This window comes from Muscardinus avellanarius (genome assembly GCF_963383645.1).
Source record: "Muscardinus avellanarius genome assembly, chromosome: 5".
NCBI lineage: Eukaryota > Metazoa > Chordata > Mammalia > Rodentia > Gliridae > Muscardinus > Muscardinus avellanarius.
Window position 1 is genome coordinate 63,147,772 of NC_137790.1, and position 23,123 is coordinate 63,170,894.

At 37.7% G+C, this 23,123-nt stretch overlaps 1 protein-coding gene across 1 annotated transcript in view; it reads right to left on the reverse strand.

Moving 5' to 3' along the window:
• The window catches only part of CFAP44 (cilia and flagella associated protein 44), a gene marked incomplete at both ends in the record, with an annotated part of 101,585 nt that overhangs the window by 61,654 nt on the left and 16,808 nt on the right, over positions 1–23,123 (reverse strand). The window contains 9 exons of the mRNA XM_080696517.1: positions 1,121–1,282; positions 10,894–11,004; positions 11,887–12,096; positions 13,528–13,622; positions 14,161–14,260; positions 16,511–16,558; positions 16,817–16,972; positions 18,891–19,055; positions 21,681–21,795. Of these exons, the coding sequence (XP_080552643.1) occupies positions 1,121–1,282; positions 10,894–11,004; positions 11,887–12,096; positions 13,528–13,622; positions 14,161–14,260; positions 16,511–16,558; positions 16,817–16,972; positions 18,891–19,055; positions 21,681–21,795 (1,162 nt within the window). The remainder of the gene's footprint in view (positions 1–1,120; positions 1,283–10,893; positions 11,005–11,886; positions 12,097–13,527; positions 13,623–14,160; positions 14,261–16,510; positions 16,559–16,816; positions 16,973–18,890; positions 19,056–21,680; positions 21,796–23,123) is intronic.

The window sequence follows — 23,123 nt, forward strand, 5'->3', positions numbered from 1 at the left end:
AAAGGAAAGTAATTATCACTTTGGGAATATGTTTTTATCATTAAAACTTTCAGATCATTGTAACAACTGTCATTTCTGTTTTACCCCCATTGATACTGGTTTTATAGAAGCTGTTTTGTCATTTTCTCCTAATTGAGAAATTAAACATGGTTTTTTCTCAGGGGCTATGACTGTGAACCCAAGAACTAGGTGGACTGAAACACTCCATTAGAAAAGTTGCTTTCAGTTTCAATAACACTGTGATATAGGCCCTCACTGTTTATCCAGTGTCAACTGTAGAAGCCCCCCACCCCCAACACTTAAGTCTTGCTGCCTCCCATCTTTTTATCTCTTTCTTCTATTCACTCCTCAGAATTATTTTTCCAAAATATATAATCTCATTATATTAATCCCTTCCTCAAAAACTGACAGTGGATCCCAACAGTCTACACTGAAATGCCTTGGCTAGCATTTAAGGAACCTTATGGTCTGGTCATATTTCTGTCACATCCCTTCACAGACTGTACCCCTGCATTTCTCCAGTCCTCCATTCTTCATTGCCTAAAAACTCTCACGACTCTGCTTCCCCTTGCCATGGTGTCCCAGCCTCTGCATCCTCTAGGCCTGGTCAATTCCACACAGCCCTATTAGGCCTCCCCCACTCTTCAGCATCTCTATCCCTTCCTCCGCACACCCTTATGATTCCATTTTTGAAACTGGATTTTAGTGTCTATTCCCTACTGCCTTCCCTCCTAAAATGTTAGCTGCTCTCTTATCAGATTATAAGCTCCTTAAAATCCTTAAAAGGATCTATCTGCCAGGCGTGGTGGCACACGCTTGTAATCCCAGCGCTTGGGAGGCAGAGACAGGAGGATCGCGCTGGTTCGGAGCCAGCCTCGCTGGCTTGAGAGACCCTGTTTCCACATAAAGTTAAAAAATAGGTCTGGGAGTATAGCCCGTGGGAGTGTAGCCTGGAGGTAGAAGGGCTTCCAGGAACCCCAGTACCACCAAAAAATAAAATAAAATAAGGGTCTATCTTATTCTTCTTTGTATTCTCCCAAGCAATTCATTCAAGATACTTTATATTACAGTGAAAGGAAGAATAGTAGGAGATAGATAATCTCTCAAGAATATCCCATACCAGGATCTTAGATTTGACACTTGTGAAATGGAAGTATTTTAAGGGCAGGTCATGGATTTCATAGGAGACTATATCATGATCATTCTCTTCTTCCTTGATGACTGGACATGGAGCTTCAAGAACATAATCATTCTCACAGATAATCAGTAAAGTACTCTTAAACTAAAAAAGAAAGAGTAAACATATCATTTACATTTAGGCAAAAATTTAAAAGTATGGTTCAAAATGATTATATACCAGGAAAAGTATAGTTGATATGCATAGTAAGCATTTGGAAAGATTATTAATTCCTCACTGTACTTTTTTTTTTATTGGTGCATTGTATTCATACATCATAGTGGGATACAAACTTTTGTAGACATACATGCACACATCGCCCAGTCAGCCCCCTACCCGATCCCCACCCCATTCTCTCCCCATCCCTCCCTCCCATGCTTGGCTTAGTGGTTGACGTCCAGTATTATAGCAATTTATCCAAAATTAAAAATGATAATCTCTCATAACAGTTTTATTTGTCTGATACCAAGCTTTTGATGACTTAAATATAACATTTCAATATTTCTTTTTACTTTCTTTCTTACCAGAGAATATTTTTTTTCTATTTTTTAAGGTGAAACTATCATATATTTATATATTTATTTTTCAGAAAAAAAATCTATCCTAATATGGAATATGGACTCTAGACACCCAAAACGATCTTGAAAAAGAACAAAGCTAGAAGATATATATTTTCTGACTTCAAACCATATAAAGCTACAATAATTGAAACAGTGTAGTACTATTCTAAAGGCAGATCTATAAACCATTGGAGTTAAATAAAAGCCTAGAGTTTAATTCTTCTCTATATTGTCAAGTTATTTTTGACAAGGTTTCCACGAACATTTGGTGGTAGAAATAATAATCTTTTAACTAAATATTGTTGAAACATAATAATTACATGGAAAAGAATAAAATTGGACCCTTACCTAATCCCATATACAAATATTAACTCAAAATAGATAAAAGACCTAAATATAAATCTTAAGACTATAAACTTTTAGGAGAAAATCTGGGTCAATAAACCTCACAACATTGAAATTGGCAGTGATTTCTTGGATACGATTTCAATGGCACAGGCAACAGAAGAGTATACAAACTCCCTAAAAAATAAAAAAAATATTGTATATCCAAAGACAATGTAAACAGAGTTAAAAGTTACTAATAGAATGGGATAAAATATTTCCAAATGCTATATCTGAAGGTATATTAATATTCCAACTAGAAATCCTAAAAATTAACAACAATAAAGGCAAACAATACCATTTAGAGATAGGTAAAAGACTAACAGAAGTAAGGAATCTCCACAGATAACCAATCTTAGTTGACTGTTGGATGGAAAATCTTGTTTCTCTGGTTCTGGTGTGTGTTACCTATTTCTTTTTTGTAGTTAATCTCTTTGAGTATTTTCTCTAGTGCTGGTTTTGAAGACATAAATTCCTTCAGTTTGTTTGTCATGGAAGCTTCTTATTTCTCCATCTACTTTGATAGAAAGTTTTGCTGGGTAGGAAATTTTTGGCTGGAAGTTGTTTTCTTTCAGAGTTTGGAATATGTTACTCCAAGCCCTTCTGGCTCTCATGACTTGGTTTGGGAAGTCTGGAGTGATTCTAATTGGTTTGCCTCTGAATGTCACTTGGCCCTTTGTTTTTGTTGCCTTTAGGATTCTCTGCTTGGCTTCCACATTGGTCATTTTGACAATTATGTGGCGTGGGGATCCTCTTCTCCGATCCTGTCTAAAGGGAGTTCTATAAGTTTCCTGGACCTGTGTATCAACCTCTTGCTCTATGTTTGGAAAATTTTCTGCTATTACTTCCTTAAAGAGATTGTTGATCCCTTTGGTTTCACTTTCTTTTCCCTCCTCTATTCCAATTATTCTTAGGTTAGCTCTCTTAAAATGGGCCCGTATTTCTTCAATATCAGATTCCTGCTGTCGGATATTTTTGCGTTCATTTTTGGAATGATCATCTTCTAAGAGCGAGATTCTGTTCTCCATGTGGTCTAATCGGTTGTTTGTGCTTTGAATTGAGGCCTTTACTTCATTAATTGCATCCTTTATCTCTTTTTGGCTCTCTCTCAGTTCTTTTCGAAGCATCTTTATTATTTCTACAGTTATTTTCCTGATTTGATCTTCTAGAAATCTCTGATTTTCTGTTTTATCGGGTTCTGATGTTGTGGGGTTGTGGGTATTCATTGCTCCAGTATTATTCCTCTTTCCCATGATTTCAGAAGTTTGTGCCTTCTCTGGGTTCTTCCCTTGGGTCACTATGACTTCACTTAAGGTGTTCTGGATCTCGAGTCAGTAGTATCTCAGACCCCACTACTCCTTTACTGGGTTGTATCACAGAGTCTCCGACCCAGGGAGTCGATAGAGGCTGCTTTAGACTGTGGAGGGTGCCAGGTTGCATGTTCTCCTATGGTGTGATATCTCTGCCACTGCCACTCCCCCACTGGGTCAAGTCCCGGGGAGTAGAGTACTAAGATTTCTCCTCTGTGGCCCGCAATTTGACTCACTCTTCTTGAGTACGCAGATGTAGCTCTACTGGACTCGGTGAATTCGCTGCTGCTGCCGCCGGTGTCAATATGGCGCCGCTGCTACGCCCTCGGCTGTGAGGCTGGCGTATTTCTTCTTGGTTTTGATTTCCACTCTGAATCCCTGCAGCGTGTGCTGAGCTCAGCCACTGGGAGCTTTAGATGCTCCCTGCGCTGAGAAATCCTGCCTGGCTGTTCCGCAGCAGCTCACCTCGGCTTGCTGTAGCCGTCCGGTGAATTCGCCGCTGCCGCCGGCATTAAAGCACTGCTGCCGCGTCCTCGGGCGTGAGGCCGTTGTATCTCCTCTTTGGCTCTGAGCTCTGTTCTCAGTCCTCTTTCTCTCTGGAGCCTGGTGATTTTTTTGTTTCTCTGGTGATGGTGTTTTCTGGTTATGAAAGGCGCTGATTTTGTGGTAATGGAGATTGGTTGTTCGCAGGGCTCTTAAGCCCCGCTTTTCTCGGTCGCCATCTTCCCGGAAGTCCCTCCTCACTGTACTTTTTAGTAAGAAGTCTCGTTTCTAAAATTATTGTCATTCTTAGTACTAATTAATAACTATCACATTATATAATTATTATTTTTATCAATTAGGTTTTTTGTAAGATAACTGTAAAAAATAGATTTACACTTGATTCTTTTATAGATGCTATAACATATTTTCTGGACCAAATAAGCGGTTGTGGAATCTGTTAGCCCAAAGGGCAGCATGTTATAATTTGAAATGCTGAGAAAACCCTATAGCTCGTAGATGGCATTGTAAGTCTCAGACTCCTCTGACAACACATTCTCTGCCTATTCATTTAATTGTAGATGTTCCCAAGGTTCCTGTCCTCTTGATTCTTCTCTTGTCTGTCTCCATTAGTGAACTCTGGGAACTGTTATAGCCTTCATTACTATTCACATGCAAAGAGATTTCAAAGTAATCTTACTAGCTCAGACCTCTCATTTCAAGATATGTATTTAACCATATAGGAAAAATCTCCATCTTAGCATATTACAGACACATTATTTGAAATGTTTATTAATTCGGATATTTAATTCTATAATTATTTGTCATGTACCTACTATGTACTCAGAATTTTGTTCATTTCTAGGGATAAAATTATAATAGGAAAAGAATGTATGATCATCACCATTATGGAGCTTACCTCGAAAGGTACCGCCAGCCACTTAGAAATTCTCATTAATGAATGTAAATTGTAACTGTGAAAGTACCACAAAAGTAGCATAACAAAAAATAGATTATGCAAGACTTTTAGAGAATGCAGTATATGAACTTCAAGGTGAAGGATGATTAAATATAATTACATAACGAATTAGGGGAGGGTTTGAGGGAGCATGCTATTAAGAAAGGAAACACTGGGTACCACCTCAAATGCTGTCACTTTGGAAATATAGGCTTCAGCATATAAATTTGAGAGGGATTCCAACATTCAGTCTTCATTACTGAAATGAAGAATCATGAAATTTAATCTGGATATGAAAGAAAGAGGTTGAAAAAAGAGGGGTTGGAGAAAGCAAATGGTACATAAATGTTTTCTGTGTCATACAGAGCAGGAGTAGCCAAATGAATAGGCTGAAAGGTTGAGATCAGAGCTATTTCAATAGTTGACTCCTAAGCTTGAGTCCTTACAAATTGTTATGGGCTGAATTTTGTCCCCATTTCACATGAATTCACTTGTTGAAGTCCTAACCCCTATATTTTTTAATGTGACTGCATTTGGAGATAGGCTCTTTAAAGAGATAATTAAGTTAAAATGAGTCGTTAAGGCAGGCTCTTAATCTAATATGCCAGTGTTTAGATAGGAAGAGGGGATTAGGGCACAGACAGTACAGAAATAGGGATGATCATATGAAGACACAATGGAAACCAGCTCTCTGAAAGCCAAGCAGAGCCCCCATAACAAACCAATCTGCCAACACCTTGACGTTGAACTTCTAGCCTCCAGAATTGTGAGAAAATAAACATCTGTAGTTCAGGCCAATTTGTCTATGTGGTACTGTGTCATGGCAGCCCCTAGCAAACCAGAACGTGGTAATAATACCACCACCAGTGGGTGGCTAGGAAAGTCAGGGATAAAGATCCTGGGATATGAGAGGGTTGAGACGTTCAGAATCTGATGCTGCTTAAAAAATCCACATGATGTTAGTGTTATTCAGCTTGTATTTTTAATGAAGAAAAAGATAATTATATTTTTAATTTTTTAATAAAGAAACACTATCTACCAAGTGATAGTGATCAGAAGATGATAGTAATAGAGAGAGAAGGTGATACAGCTGAATGACAAGGGCCTCAAAGGAATAAGAATTTATTTTAATTTAATGACTTGTTTTGTTTTGTTCGGTACTAGGGATTGAAACTAGGGGCATTCTACTTCTGAACTACACCCCAGCCCCATTTTATTTTTTATATTGAAATAGAGTATTGTCAATTGCTCAAGGTTTTACTAAGTTTGCTGAGACTAGCCTCAAACCTGTGATCCTCCTTTCTTAACCTTTTATGTACTTGGATTACAGGCATGAACCATCACACCTAGCTTTCTTTTTTGTTTTTGATGTTTTACTGTGGTAAAATAAAATTAAATGTTATTTTAACATGGAGAGAAAATTTTAGAAGCTTGAAGAAGCACTAAGAAGAATGTGTATTCTTTTGCTACTGGCAGAATGTTCTGAATATAGCTGTTAGGCTCATTTGGGTCTACAGTGCTGTGCAAGTCCTTTTTTTTTTAAATTCTTCCATATATGGTCACGTTATTTTTGACAAGGTTTCCAAGGAGGAAATAATGATCCTTTCACTAAATATTGTTGAAAAAGAATAATTACATGAAAAAGAATAAAGTTGGATCCTTACCTAACACCATATACAAATATTAACTCAAAATAGATAAAAGACCTAAATGTAAATATTAAGACTATAAACTTTCAGAAGAAAACCTGGGTCATAACACTTCACAACATTGAAATTGGCAGTGATTTCTTGGATATAATTTCAAAGGCACAGGCAACAACAGAATAAACAAACAAACTTCGTAAAAAAAATTGTACATCCAAAGACAATGTAAACAGAGTTAAAATGGGGTAAAATATTTCCAAATTCTATATCTGAAGGTATATTAATATTTCAAGTAGAAATCCTAAAAATTAGCAACAATAGAATCAAACAATACAATTTAGAAATAGGTAAAAGACTAAAATAAATAATAAATTATTAAATAATAATATTTAAATAATAAATATTTAAACCAATAAACATATGAATATATTCTTCTTTGCTTAGTTGTCTGCTGGATGGAAAATCTTGTTTCTCTGGTTCTGCTGTGTATTACCTATTTCTTCTTTGTGGTTAATCTCTGGGTATTTTCTCTAGCACTGGTTTTGAAGACATAAATTCCTTCAGTTTCTGTTTGTCATGGAAGCTTCTTATTTCCCCATCTAATTTGATAGATAGTTGTGCTGGGTAAGATATTTTTGGTTGGAAGTTGTTTTCTTTCATAATTTGGAATATGTTACTCCAAGCCCTTCTGGCTCTCATGACTTGGTTTGGGAAGTCTGGAGTGATTCTAATTGGTTTGCCTCTGAATGTCACTTGGCCTTTTGTTTTTGTTGCCTTTAAGATTCTCTCCTTGGCTTCCACATTAGTCATTTTGACAATAATGTGGCATGGGGAACCTTTTATCTAATCCTGTCTAAAGGGAGTTCTATAAGTTTCCTGGACCTATGTATCAACCTCTTGCTCTATGTTTGGAAAATTTTCTGCTATGATTTCTTTGAAGAGATTATCGATCCCTTTGGTTTTACCTTCTTTTCCCTCCTCTATTCTGATTATTCTTAGGTTAGCTCTCTTAAAATATTTCTTCAATGTCAGATTCCTGCTGTCTGATTTTTTTTCTAAGTTATAAATTTTGCGTTCATTTTTTTGCTCCTCTCGTAGGAGCAAGATTCTATTCTCTATGTGGTCTAATCGATTGCTTATACTTTGAATTGCTGCCTTTACCTCAATGATTGTATCCTTTATGTCTTTTAGACTCTCTCTAAATTATTTTCGTAGGTCCTGTATTATTTCGACAATTATATTCCTGATTTGATCTTCTGGAGATCTCTGAATTTCTGTGTTATCAGGTTCTGATAATATGGGGTTGTGGGCATTCATTGCTCTATTGTTCCTCTTTCCCATGATTTCAGAAGTTTGCGCCTTCCCTGGATCACTACAACTTCACTTAGGATGTTCTGTATCTCGAGTCTGTGGTAATCTCTGCCACCGCTATTCCTTCACTGGGTTGGAGTGCAAAATCTCAGACCCAGGGAGATTATCAAAGTTCCTGGGCATGCAGTACAGGGATTTCTCCTTTAGGGGCCGCAATTTCACTCATGGTTGTTGTGTGTGTTGATCAGGAGCTGTCGAGGGCGTGGTAAACTTGCTGTCGCTGCTGGCAATATGGCACCGTTGCCACACCCTCAGCCGTGAGGCTGGCGCTGCTGGCAATATGGCGCTGCTGTCGTGCCCTCAGTTGTGAGGCTGACGTATTTCTTTTCTGGTTTTGAGCTCTGTTTTGAGTCCCTGGAAGGCGTGATGAGCTTGACCACTGGGTGTTTTAGACGTTCTTTGCACTGAAGGAACTGCTGAATTACACCCAAATGGTCTGCAGCTGCTCACTTCAGCTCCTTGTTTTCCTTTCCTCTCTGGAGCCTGGTGCTGTGAGGAAAGATGGTGCCAGCGTAGCTCCGCTGCTGCATTGTGGGCTTGATTTCTGATCTCTGGTTGTTCTTCTAGTCTTTTTTTTTTTCTCTGTCCCTTGTGTTTACATTTTTTATTTCTCTGCCGATGGCATTTTCTGGCTATAAAAAGCACTGATATTGTGGCAATACAGATCGAGTTTTAGCAGGACTCGAAAAAGCTGCTTCTCTCAGTCGCCATCTTCCCAGAAGTTGTGCAAGTCCTTTTTATATATCTTCTGTTCATATGTTCTATCTATTCTTGAAAGTGGGATAGTTAAGTCTCCTACTTTTATGGTATTGCTGTCTATTTCTCCCTTCAATTCTGTTTGCCTCATGTATATAGGTATTCTGGTATTAGGTACATATATTTAATTATTGTTGTATCATTCTGGTGGACCAACCTTTTTATCATTATGTAATGCTATTCTTTGTGTCTTATAACAGTTTTTCTTTTACTTAGAGTATATTTTGTCTGATATACATATAGCCACCCCTGCTCTCCTTTTATTATTATTTGTTTGGTATACATTTTTCCATTTCTTCACTTTCATCTATGTTGAGTCTTATTTTTTTTTATCAATCAGTCTTTAGGGAATTTAACCCATTTATATTAAGGTAATTGTTAATAGGGAAGGGTTTGCTGTCTTTAATTTTTTAACTTATTTTGAAATAATTATAAATTCAAAGGAAGTTTAAAAACTAGTACAAAGAGGTATTATGTACACTTTACCAAATTTCTACCATTGATTACATCTTATATAGCTATAACCAAAGCAGGACATCAACATTAGTTTAGAACGTGTGTATAGTTCTGTGCCATTTTATCACATGTGTGGATTCCTGTAACCATCAAAGAAATCACAAAAACTCCTCAAGCTGCCCGGTTACAGTCACACCCACTTCCTTCTGCCTGTCCCTAAACCCTAGCAAATATTGGGTTTTGTTTGGTTTGGTGGTGAGGATGGAACCATTCTACCCCTGAGCCACATTCCCATCCATTTTTATTTTTTGAAACAGGGTCTTGCTAAGTTGCTGAGGCTGGCCTCATACTTGCAATCCTCCTGTCCCAGCCTCCAAGTACTGAGATTATAGTCATGCACCACCACACCCAGTTTGTTGATTTTTAAAATTTTATGTCTAGAAAAACAATTGAAGGGCACACTTGTGTTGTGTACTATGATAGGAACACTCATGTTTGCACATAGAGCTTCCTCTGCAGCTATCTGAACAACTGTACCCACCTCTTCTCCACCGCCACATCCTACCAATTGCTCAAAATTAAGGTAGAATCATACAAAATAACAACTTTCAATTTCCCTGTCTTTCTTCATAGTTCCTGTTCTAAATCCCCGACATATATTTTCTATGCCACTAATATTTTGTCACCAATTTCCTTGTGAAGCTTTTTTGTTCAGTGATAGAGTAATTTAACATTTTAATAAATATTTTTCCTCCTTGAAAATAAAGACTTTTGGGGGATACTGGGGATGAAACTCAGAAGCATTCCACCTCTGAACTACACACCCATCCCTATTTTTAATTCTTTATTTTGAAACAGGGTCTCACTGGGTTGCAAATGGTCTCACTAAGTAGCTGAGGCTGTCCATGAATCATGATCCTCCTGTCTCAGCCTCTAAAATGCTGGGATTACAAGTGTGCACCACCACAACCAGCTGAGAATAAAGACGTTTGAACTGCTTAATAAATCTATCACAGTGTCTATGTAAGATAGACGTAATGAGTATTTGTTGGTTAGATTTAAAGTATTTTTCCAGACTATATTAACATATTTTATTTTCTCTTAAAAAAGCTTAGTTTTACCAATAATCTTGATAACATTTCTATATAGTTCATCATTACTGGCACAAGTTCATCATCAGGCACCAAGTACAGCACTTGGCTTAGAGAACCAATCAATATCTAGATGATGAATTATCCTCTGGTCACACATAGTACATTAGAGACATCAGACGATCTTACTAGTCAATACTGAATTGCCAATTTTAGGAAAAAAGAAATAAAAGATTAGAAGAGAAAATAGAGGTAGATTTGGAGTAGAGGGAAAAATGAAGGGATAAAGATGTGGGAAAAGTACACTTGGATCTTAGAAATAAACTTCGGATTGTCAGAGAAACTGACTGACTGACTGACTGACTGACTGACTGACCAAGTCTAAGCATTCTGACATGTGCACCTGGCCAAAAGTCACTGTTGTTAAAGCAAATTATAATCCTATTTTTTGAGAGGATATCATGGCTCGTTAGAGTATGGAAGTGAAGGGAGGTGGTGAGGACAGCATGGAGCTCCTGAGTGATGTCCAGTCACTGACTCAGCTCTGCAGGAACCATCCACTTTTTCTGTCGCCATGTTCCCAGCCTCCCCCTGAAGGATCACGTGGTGGGACTGATCATTCCACCTGCTGTTCTCTAGATACAGGATCATTGCTTTCTGTATAAACTGAGATTTAAGCTTGAGGATAAATAACAATGACTTACATGAGAGAATGGAGACCACATTAACTGGCAAACAGGTCCAGGAGTATTGATATAGCCAATTGGCTTATAATCCCTTTCCACATCAAAGAAAAAGACTGTTTTATCTTTACTCTAAAATAAAAGAGACACATGCACTAAGTGTATATTATTATGAAATCTATTCTATAGAACACAGAAAGCATTTAATGCATGCAATGATCAAATGTTGTAGATTCCTTTGAAGGAATTCTTATTTTGAGTATGTGCTTTATTTTCCCCATATGTTCCAGTCTGTGGTTCTGAAGATGTAATTGACAAACTTGTACATAATACTAATTCACAAAAAATTTCACAATGCATATGTTCACCTTATTTATTTATTCATCTATTTATTTATTTTGCAGTACTAGGGATGGAACCCAGGGCCATTTTACCTCTGAGCTATATACCCACAGTCCTATTTTTTAGTCTTTTTATTTTTTGAAACAGGGTATCACTGAGTCACAAAGGGCCTCGCTAAGTAGCCGTGGCTGCAATCCTTCCATCTCAGCCTCCTGAATGCTGGGATTACAAGCATGTGCCACCATGCCTGGCTCATATGTTCACCTCTTAATGTGTGAAGAATTTGCAGTTATTCCCTTCATTTATGCCAGTGTTTTTCAGTGTAGGGAATCAAACCTAGGGCTCTATGCGAGTATTCTACCACTAAGCTATACCCTCAGTCTATGGCAGCTCTATTTAGGATCATAGCCATGCTGTAATATTGATTATAGGTAATATAACTAGAAGTTTAAATGTTCTATTCATTTGAAATAAGCATTACAACTCAATTTGTAAGAATATTTTTAAATGTTGTTGCATAGACTATACTGAAAGAACATGAATACAAAATAACATATGAATGTATTCTAAGATAATTAATTTCAGCAAGTCAGAATAAACCTTATAAGGCAAGGTTAGTGCCTTATAAGGCACTATCATTTCAGTAGGAAATGAGGGAAATCTTCAGCTCACCCCTGTAGCTAGAATTTCTCCATCACGTTCATAAGCTAATGCAGTGACTTGAGCAGTATGGGGCTTAAAAACCTGTTTCAAACAAATCTCAGCATCCAAAACTTTCTTCCGTCCTGTAAAGAGTGTAAGCCCTTTTGGATCATAAAGTTCAAGAATTCGAACAACGCCATCTTCGAATCCTACAACAATTTGTGCTCCAGAATAGCTTACCTGGAAAAAATGTAAATGAACAAGATGTGGATTTAGTTGATTAAAATATTTGTATTACAAAATAGATAACTCTATTTTACCTAGGCTTGGGTAATTTCACACTGGCTGCCCATTGGCAACTCCTTATACCAACTTTAGCAATCCCTATTTGTTCTAGGACAGGTTAGTTTAGTTTAGTTTTATTTAACCATCAATGATCACAAGTAGGGTAAAAAGGTCAGTTCAAAATTCAGTGAGCAAACACTAGTGGAGTGTCTACTACAGGCAACTATCACCAGCAACTCAGAGGTAGACATGAACAGACTCGGTCCCTGGGTTTACAGTCCCCTATCATCACACAAATGAGTGTTAAATATGAAATAAAATAAGGGCTAAAGGAGAGAAACATGTCCTCTGAGAACATATAACAAAGAAAGCCAACCTAGATTGAAGACTCCCCTAAGGAAGAAACGGCAGAGCTGAGATGTGAAAGATACTCAGACATCAACTAGGTACAGAAAAGAGGGACACAAACTCCTGGGAGTGGCTATATAGCTAATGCTAAGGCCCTGTGCCCCCCAAAAAGTTATAGTTAGACTCTGGCAGACTAAATGCAAAAGCAATGCTTTCTTGCATGTGGCGCTAAAGGGGAAGAGAGGCAGGTACCAGATCGTGAAATGTCTTAAATGACCTATTTTTATCCAAGAAGTAATGGGAAGCCATAAAAGGGTTTGCAGTTAGGAGTTGTAGGGGAAAGGGAGATTATGTAGTCAGATTATTCTTAAACCATCATCCTAACTGCAATGTAGAAAACAGATGTGAGATGGTCCAAAGAGTGTGTGAGTAAAATAAAACAATGGTTGTTATGATGTCACATTTTGGGATAGTATATAACACAGCAGTAGATAACCAAACAACTCCGGATCGCTGCTAAGCTTTTTATTACTCACTGCTCCTATCATTAGCTAACAAAACACATATTTAATTCACTTATTTGGTTTCTTGTCTGTATCTGCCTCCCTCCCACTAAAGTGCAAAGTCCAGAAAGGTAAGAATGTTTGTCTTTTTATTTACTGTTTTATTCCCAGGAGCTAGAACAAAACCTAGCATATTGTAGACACTCTGAAAATATTAATAGGGTAAACAAAATCAGAGATAGGTAGATAGTAGGAAGATAGACAAGGTTCTGTTGGGTAATTACGGTGCAACATGGAACTATTACTAATTTTCAGTTGACCCAAAAATAGAATTTTCCTTAAAATCAGGATTATACCCACAACAATAGTGAGGACATGATATGATTTCTATCATATTCTAAGTGAAATAAGCTTAAAATTTTTATTCTTCCCTAAAATTTTGAGTCAGAAAATACCAGTATTTCTATAAAATAGCACTGATACAACATATTTACTAGTAGAATGTGGTAGATATTCATTATAACAACAAACTTACCAGTCGGGGTACCCAAGCAAGGGCAGTGCCCCCTTGTTTAAATTTCATCTGAACCAAATGAGTCTTACTAGCAAAGTCATAGATTCGAACCGAACCTGTAGAAAGATAATTTTAATTTAAAAGAAATAAATTGTATATTTGATACCTCTTTAATCTTAACTTATTTTTTTACATGTTGAATATTATAACAGGGAATTTCATAAATAGCTAAATCAACTGATAAGCTATTAACCTCTTGTCAGTCAGAAAATTCCACACCCATCTTGGAACAGGTAATTCATAAACACAGATAACAAAGAAGACATTGATGACTGAAGAGAAGACCAGCTTCACCTTGCATAGGACACAAGACTTGCCATAAGCCAGAAAGAAAGAACATGAAATGTGGATAATATCACAATCAATAGCATTTTCATGAACAACTTACAGGCTGCACCCTTATTTTAATCCTGCACACTAACTGGGATCACGGCATTCGGTGCCCTCTCCATTCTACAAGAAGTCACCTCACTTGCACTTGAGATGCTTCCCTTTTGGAAAAAAACTCTCAAATGCTTTTAATTACACACATATAAAACTTACACTGAAAACAAAACAAGGCCCGATGTGTTTTTGCTAGCAGTCCCCACTTACAGTCCAAGGAGGTCGTGGCCATGAGATATGTGACGGGGGAAACAGCCAAGGCTTCGATGGGTCCGGAATGGAAGGAGAAGAGGCATTCTGGATCCTGGGTCTGAGAACAGACAAACAGCGTACTGCTAGATCTCAAAGACAGGATAACGCAGACTCAAGTCAAGTTCAAAGCAATGCAAATAGAACCCTATTGCACACATGATTTTATTTTCATAGAAACAAGGAAAGCCTAAGAAGTTATCGAGAGTACTGGACTTGGGAACTGGGAGAAGTGGAGGGCGTTCCGAGCTCTGTACTTAGTGACTGTAGCTTGGCACATGTCCCTTCAAATGCCAGTTTTCTTTTCTTCATCTCTGCAGTGAGAGGACCACAACCGTCATGCTTTTTTTTTTTTTTTTTTTTTTTTCGGTGCTGGGACTGGAATTCAGAGGCATTCTATCTCCAAGCCCCACCCCCAGCCCTATTTTTTATTCTTTATTTTATTTATTTATTTATTTATTTATTTATTTTTGCAGGTCTGGGGATGGAACCCAGGGGCATTAGACCTCTGAGCTATATTCCCTGCCCTATATTTTATTCTTTATTATGAAACTGGGTCTCACTGAGTTGCAGAGGGCCTCACTAAGTAGCTGAGGCTGTCCGTGAACCGTGATCCTCCCGTCTCAGCCTCCTGAATGCTGGGATTACAAGCGTGTGCCACCACGCCCAGCTTATTCTTTATTTTAAAATATGGTCTCACCAGGCATGGAGGTGCATGCTTGTATCCCAGTGCTTGAGAAGCTGAGACAGGAGGATTGTACAAGTTCAAAGCCAGACTCAGCTACTAAGTGAGGCTCTCAGCAACTTAGTGAAACCCTGTTTCCAAATATAGTATAAAATAAGTCTGGGAGTATAGCTCAGAGGTAGAAAAGCCCCTGAGTTCCACTCCCAGTCCACATAAATAAATAAATAAATAAATAAATAAATAAATAAATAAATAAATAAATAAATGCAGGTTCTCACGCTGGGGGTGGTGGCACACCCTTGTACTCACAGCATTTGGGAGGTGGAGACTGGAGGATCATGGTTCGCAGACAGCCTCAGCTACTTACAAGGCTCTTCTCAACTCAGTGAGACCCTGTTTCAAAAATAAAAAGACTAAAAAATAGGGCTGGGAGTGTAGCTCAGAGGTACAATGTTGGGCCCCATTCCCAGTACTGCAAATAAATAAGTAAGTAAGTAAATACATAAATACATACATACATACATAATAAAATAATAAATAAATAAATAGACTAAAAAATAGGGTTGGGGGTATACCTCGGGGATACAATGCCCCTGGGCCCCATCCCTAGTACCACACACACACACACACACACACACCACACACACACACACACACACACACACACCACACACACACACACACACCACACACACACACACACCACACACACACACACACACACACACACACACACACACACACACACAACCTGGATTTCACTGAGTTGCAAAGGACATCACTAACTAGCTGAGGCTGGCCGCGAACTGTGATCCTCTTGTTAAAGCCTCCCAATTGCTGGGATTACAAGGTGCACCACCACGCCCAGCCCACCTCAATTGTTTCTTTCTTTCTTTTTTTTTTTTTTTTGGTACTGAGGATGGGACCCAGGGGCATTCTACCCCTAAGCTATACCCTCAGCCCTATTTTTTATTCTTTATTTTGAAACAGGGTCTCACTGAGTTGCAAAGGGCCTCATTAAGTAGCTGAGGCTGTCCTCAAACCTTGATCCTCCTGTCTCAGCCTCCCAAATGCTGGAATTACAAGCATGTGCCACCATGCCTGGCTTCCACCTCAGTTTCAAAGAAGGTAGCAGTGAGTGTCACATGAGATAACACCAGTGAATCTCCCATTCATTTATAAAAAGATGTTGCAAAGTCGTGGACTTCGTTGCTGCCACTTTGGGGGGGGGGGTCTGAGGATGGAATCCAGGGGCATTCGACCTCCGAGGTACAGTCCCTGCCCTATTTTTCATTATTATTTTGAAACAGGGTCTCACTAAGTTGCCTAGGGCCTCACTAAGTAGCTGAGACTGTCTGTGAACCGGGATCCTCCAGTCTCAGCCTCCTCAATGCTGGGATTACAAGCATGTGCCACCACGCCCGGCTTTGCTGCCACTTTTTAAACAGATTTTTACTGTGACATAGATTCATTCTTTGTAAAATAAGAGTAAGAGAGAATTCTGAAGGAGTAGGATATATTGAATAAGTTTTGAATGAAATAATGATCCATTAAGGAGAAATAGAAAGTATCTTTCAATTAAAAACAAAGATTTTTATATAAAGTAAGGAAAAATAAATAACTTACAATATTTGAAAAACTAAGGTCAAGCTTCCATATGGCTCCACTGGCATCCTACAAGAGCAAACACATAGAAGTAGCATATTTTATCATTTTTAACTTTATTTACAATATTTTTCTTGTGCTTTAGTTAAAATAAGGACAAACAATAACATTTAAAGCTTATATATATTATAAAGTGTGATCAACATTTATTAAAAGCAACTTTTATATATTTTTAGAACCCAACCACACAATGACAATCAATTATACTACTCTTTTAATTTTATATCCAATTAACTTTAAAGAGCCAAAAGGAAGAATGCTACTTACCTGCGCCAACCAAAAGTTATTCCCAGTTTCATTCATTTTTATCATAGAGAAGAGGTTGACATTCTTGTCTACTTGTAGTTCATTAATAGGCTCAATTTCCAATAATCCAGTATCATCTATAGTATCAGCAGTATCTATTGTCTCAAAGTCCCATATCTTATAAAATGAAGAAGAAAAGAATCAATCAGTAGTTCCATTCATTTTCTAAGCCAGAAAGGGCTTCGATTTCTTTTTCAAAAGCCATTTCTTCTTGTTTTATGAAAATTAACAACAGGTTGGAGTAATTACAATACCAACCAAAACCTGACTCCTGGGATTTTACTCTAAACTGAGGTATAAAAAATCATTATAGTTCCCTTTGTAGTTATACAGAGATTAGTGAGAAAGTGCTACCTTATGTAAGAATTTTAATTTGCCCCAAATGAGCTTTACTGCAAGTTTTATATCAGGTCTTTCTTCATAAAAAAAAAATAGACATAAGGAGTAAGTGGTTCAGCTGCTCCAAAGACATTATAATGAACCTTGATTTTCATAACACCAGAAGGTCCCCGGGAAGAAATAATACCTTCTTTCTTAATTATTCAAGTACCATCTTAATAAGAAACAGAGAAAAGAGATGTAGATGATAGGTCTATTAGAAAATGTTTCTCTTCCTTAATTCTAATATATATATATATATATATATTAGAATATATATAGATATAGATATATAGAGAGATATATAGATATATCTATATATCTGTAGATATATAGATATAGATATATAGATATATAGATATATAGATATATATATATCTATATCTATATTTATATAGATATAGATAGATAGATATAGATAGATATAGATATAGATAGATAGATATACTGTTTATATATATATACTGTTTATGTATATATATATACTGTTATATATATATATATATATATATATATATATATATATATATATATACTGTTTCAGATAAGGATGGTTGCTCCTTGGGAGCATAGCCAAGAATACCACAGGAAGAATGAGAGAGTGCAGTCTCACTTCCCCATGGCAGAAACAATATATTAGACACAGTAAACTCAATAGATGTAAACAGTGACAACCTTATTTCTGATAATACTTTTTAAAGAATGTCAAAAGAGCTGGGCATGGTGGCACATGCCCGTCATCTCAGTACTCAGGAGGCTGAGAATAGAGGATCACAGGTTTAAGGTTAGCGTCAGCAACTTAGGGAGAGATTCTGTTTAAAAAACATTTTAAGGGTTGGAGGTGTATCCCCAAAGTAGAATTCCCCTGGGTTCAATCCTCAGTATGAAGGAACGTGAGGATGAGGATGAGAATGAGGAGAGAAGAAAGAGGAGAGAATAGGAGCCGAAGGAGGATAACACTACCTCTTTCTTAGAAAAGGCCCCAGAAAGAATGCATGCCAAGAGGACTACAAGACAAATCGCAAGACTACAAATTGGCTAGCAACAGCGGAGTATACATTCACAGAAGGTGCCCGCAGGGTGGCGGGGAGAAGTGTGACAGAACAGCGACCCCAGGGGTTAGATGTGGGAGCAGTGTTCCATCTTAGCCTGGGCTTTAAGCAGGATGGCGTTCACAGGTGAAAGCTGGTGAGTCCTTGGTGTAAGGAGCGATGAGAGTTCAGCATCCACGACCCAACCCCATCAACTCACCTCTGAGTACATTTCCAATTGGTATTATCACCAAAAGATAAGAAATACTTGTCACTTTGGTTCCTAGAAAATGACTTATTTGTACTGGGCATTTGGAAGGACTATATGTCTACCATTTATGCTAGCATAGGATTTTTGTTCTGAAGCTATTATTTCAACAACTGAATCAAAAGAGCAAAGGGTCCCCTCAGAAAGTTTCAGTTCTGAGATAGAGTAAATTAATGTTGACAAATATAAAAATATTCATCACATGAGAAGTGATATTCAGCATGAGAGCTTGAGAATAGATGACTACTGACCTCCTTTATCAAGTGTGCTTTATAAGAAATAGACATCTGACAGAACCACCTGCTGTTCTGCGAATCTTAGATATGGATGCTACTGACCACGCATCAAGACAACTTACCCGAATGCAGCCATCTGACCCAGCAGTGATCACCTCTCCCTCATCTAGTGTTATCTGGTTAATGGGACCGTGGTGACAGGTCTTCATCCCAGACCGACAGAGCTCCACTTTGATGAGGCTGCCTTCCCAAAGCAGCATGTTGCCCCATTCTGACCCTGAGAGCACCTGGTAGGTGTACAGAGGAAAGAAGCGTTCATCAAAACAGACAAGTGTATATATTATGCCTCAAATGGTAGGCCAGAGTTATTTCCTAGAGATATTTCTCCTGATTATGAAAGTTTGAATACAGAAAAAAAAAATACAAAAGTAAAAACCCACTATCCCAGACACAACTGCTATTCATATTTTGATGTACTTTTCTTCAGCATTATGCAGTTTTATATTATTGTGACTAAGCTGCATGTTACTGGTAATTTTCCATGTACATTTATAAAAGACATTTTTGTACATCTCTTAAAGACATAATCCAAGAGAATTACTCAATCAAAAATTAGAGATAGGCTGGTTGTGGCGGCACACACCTGTAATATCAATACTTGGGAAGCTGAAAGAAGAGGATGGTAGTTTCAGCAGCCTCAAAAACTTAGCAAGATCTCCAGCCATGTAGAGAAACCCTGTTTCAGAATATATAATAAAAAGGGCCAGGGTATAGCTCAGAGGTAAAACACCCCCAGGCTCAATCCCCAGAACAACAAGAAAAAAATAGAGACAAGTTTAACATCCTTGATGACAAGATTCTGCTTTTTAAGTGTGATACTATAAGATTATTAAGATGTTAGACCTGTTGTGAGGCTATAAGTGACTTGAGCAGATTAAAGCATAATGGAATCCAACTTCAAACGAGGATGACATCTGGAGCCACTTCAAATCAGTCTATTTAATCCAATATTTCCCAAAGGGAATTTGTTCACAGATTAATTAACAAGTGTTGCCTAGTAAGTTCTAGGTATTGATTATGAACTCTATGTGCTTTACATAGATTGTTATTTTTATGCTAAAAACTATATCAACTAGCTACATTTATTAGCAGTACTTTGTATAGTTGTGCATGTTGGATATTTAGTTTTCCCTGAAGAAACAGCTTTTTCTCATGCCACAAAGGAATAATATGGGCCAATGGTAACCCTGACCAATATTTCCATTTTACTGAAGCACAAAACAGTTAAGGAACTCACCAAATATTCCCAGAAGAGTCAGAATTCTGGTTGAAACACCATGTCTCAAAAGCTCCTACTCTGACCATACTGCCTGCAAAGGCAGATGCTAAGGTAAATTGTCAAGAGTTTCTTTTCTCTAGGACCCTTGGAACTCGTGTGTGTGTGTGTGTGTGTGTGTGTGTGTGTGTGTGTGTGTGTGTGTGCACTATGATACTGGGGATTAAACCTGAGAGTACAGGTGTGTGCCACCATGACTGGCTATTTCCCTGGAACTCTTAATGTAGAAGTATTTGCTGATATTTACCAAGAAAATGTTCTCCATGCTAAGGACTTTGACTTGAACGGTCTTTTTACAGAACATGTGTGTGGGTAGATGCTCCCTAGGATGCCATTTGGATGGGACTCTGTCATAGAGTTTGCTTGTCAGCTCCAGGAGTCTGCATTTTCATTTCCCTCTCAGCTGGTGCAACCAATGACTTTACTCAGGATTTTTACCTGTGTTGCCTGTTTTACCTATTGGTCAGCCTCGGCTTATCATTTCAGGCAATGAGCCCACACATTTTATAGGAGAAGGAAGGAAAAGAGCAAACTTGAACTGCAGCGTGGCAGATGCCACCGTGAAGTGGACTGGTCTTTGTTACAGTTTGGACATAGAATGTTCCCCGGGAGATTTCACGTATTGGCAATGCAAAATGTTCAGAGGAGAAATCATTGAATCATGAGAGTTCTAATCTTATCAGTAGTAAGCCCATTGATGAATTAATGGATTAAGTGGTAAGGTAGGCAGATAGGATGTGACTGGAGGAGATAGGCCACAGCTGTGTAGCCTTTGGGGTTACATATGTCCCTTTCCTCCTCCCTTGTGCTCTCTCCCTGCATCCTGTCCACAGACCCGGCCCAACAGCCTGAGATGGACTAAAACCTCAGAAACCTCCACAACTGTGAGGAAATAAATCCCCTAATAAATACCCTAATAATTCCCCTAAGTTGTTGTCATCAGGTATTTTGAGTCCAATAATAAGAAGGCTGACTGAAACCATTTTAATGACTAATGATTGATAACAAAAATTAAAGTAATAGTTTGCATGTAACCTTTGACCCAGAAAGTCCTCTTGGAATATAATAGCAAAGAAAAAAAAAGTGGGGGGGAAGATAGGTAATGTAAATAGTGCAATTCCACGACACAATTAAAAGTAGCAAGTAAAGCCAGGGGTGATGGCACGTGCCTGTAATCTAGTATCTAGGAGGCTGAGACAGGAGGATAACAGGTTTGAGGCCAGTCTCTGAAACTTAGTGAGACCCCATTTCAGAATCCAAGAGAAGTTTGGGGGTATAGCAAGGTGATAGAATGCCCCTGGGTTCAATCCCTAGTAACCCCCCCCAAACATCAAAAAAGAAAAAAAATTAACAGGTATATCACTATGTTAATATATAAAAATGCTTACATAATTAATATATAATATTAATATTAAGCAAAGAAAAAATGGTAAGCAATGTTCATTACATCTATAATCATATCTATTATTAATATTGGCAGAGCTTCTTAGAACAAATAAGTTTTTTGTAAATGTATGCTTTCCTATGTGTGCTCTCAGACACAATTTTATCACTGCAGCACAATGGCTGTACTCACCTTCCCGTCTGGGAGTTCTATGTAGCCTTCAATATCAGTTGTGGTTGTTTTGCCAAATCGACCTAGTGATCCCTGCAGCTTGAGTCCAGTGAACGTAAAAGCCATTTCCCAGAATCTGCAAAAGAAAAAGAAGAAAGAGATTAAATCTACCTCAGGTTAAATGTTATTTGTTTTTATTTTAATATGACCCAAGTACTTACATATTTCATAGCCACCTGTGTTATTTCATTCATTTATCTGCTTGCTATGTATTAAGTGTCTGCTATCCATCAGGCAAAGCTCTAGGCAATATCAATTCAGCAGTGAGCAAAATAGAGAAAAAAAAGCAATTGTCTGCCTTCATGGAGCTTGTATTTTGAGTTGTACTGTTTGATTCAGTAACCACCAGCCATGCATGACTATTTGAATTTATAATTAAATTAATTAACATCAAATAAAATTAGGACTCACTGTTTCAGTTAAGCTAGCCAATATCGAGAGCTTAATATCTATGTGTGGCTAGCAGCTTCCGTAGTGGATAGCAGGGAACGATTCTAGTCTGACAGAAAGTTCTATGACTAGCATTAATGTTTTAAAGGATATAAAAATTTTCAAAATAAAAAATATAACTTACTAGCAGTGTGACTTTGAGTAATATTCTTAGTCACAATGTTTCTTCATTTTCTCACGTTTAAAATTAGAATATTAGTAACACTTCATAAAATTGTTGAAAAGCTCTTGATGCCCAGCAATCAACAGCCTGTGTGTGAGAGGGTACTGGGGCATTTTACCTTTGAGATACACCCCTAGCCCTACTTTATGTTTTATTTTGAAACAAGGTCCCAATAGGTTGCTGGGAGCCTCACCACATTGCTGAGGTTATCCTCAAACCTGCGATCAACCTGTCTCAGCCTCCCAAGTACTAGAATTACAGATGTGTGTCACCAGGTCTGGCTCAATAGTCTATTAATAGTCTTTTAAATAATATAAACAAATGGACAATAAGTATGATGAAGGCTACATAGAAAAACTAATCTGACCTAACCAACTAGATATAAAACAAATAATGGAAGCCAGATGTGGTGGCACACACTTGAATCCCAGGACTTGAGAGGCTGAGACAGGAAGATCCAAGGTTCACAACCAGCCTCAGCTACTTAGTGAGGCATTCTGCAAATTAGTGAGATTGTTTCAAAATAAAGAATAGAAAATAGGGCTGGAGGTATAGCTTGAAAGCAGAATGTCCCTGGGTTTAATCCCCAATACTACAAAAAATATTTTAAAAAGCAGAGAACGGAAAGTGTCAACAAACCAATAATATAAAGCCAAAAGTCAAGATGACCAAAATCTTTCTCCAAAGCTATGCTAGGCCCCCTAATCATATACTTCCATGTATTTTATTTTTTCATGTCACTTTATACATGAAATTAATGATTTAATGTAAGCCTTTCCCCAAAGATAGAG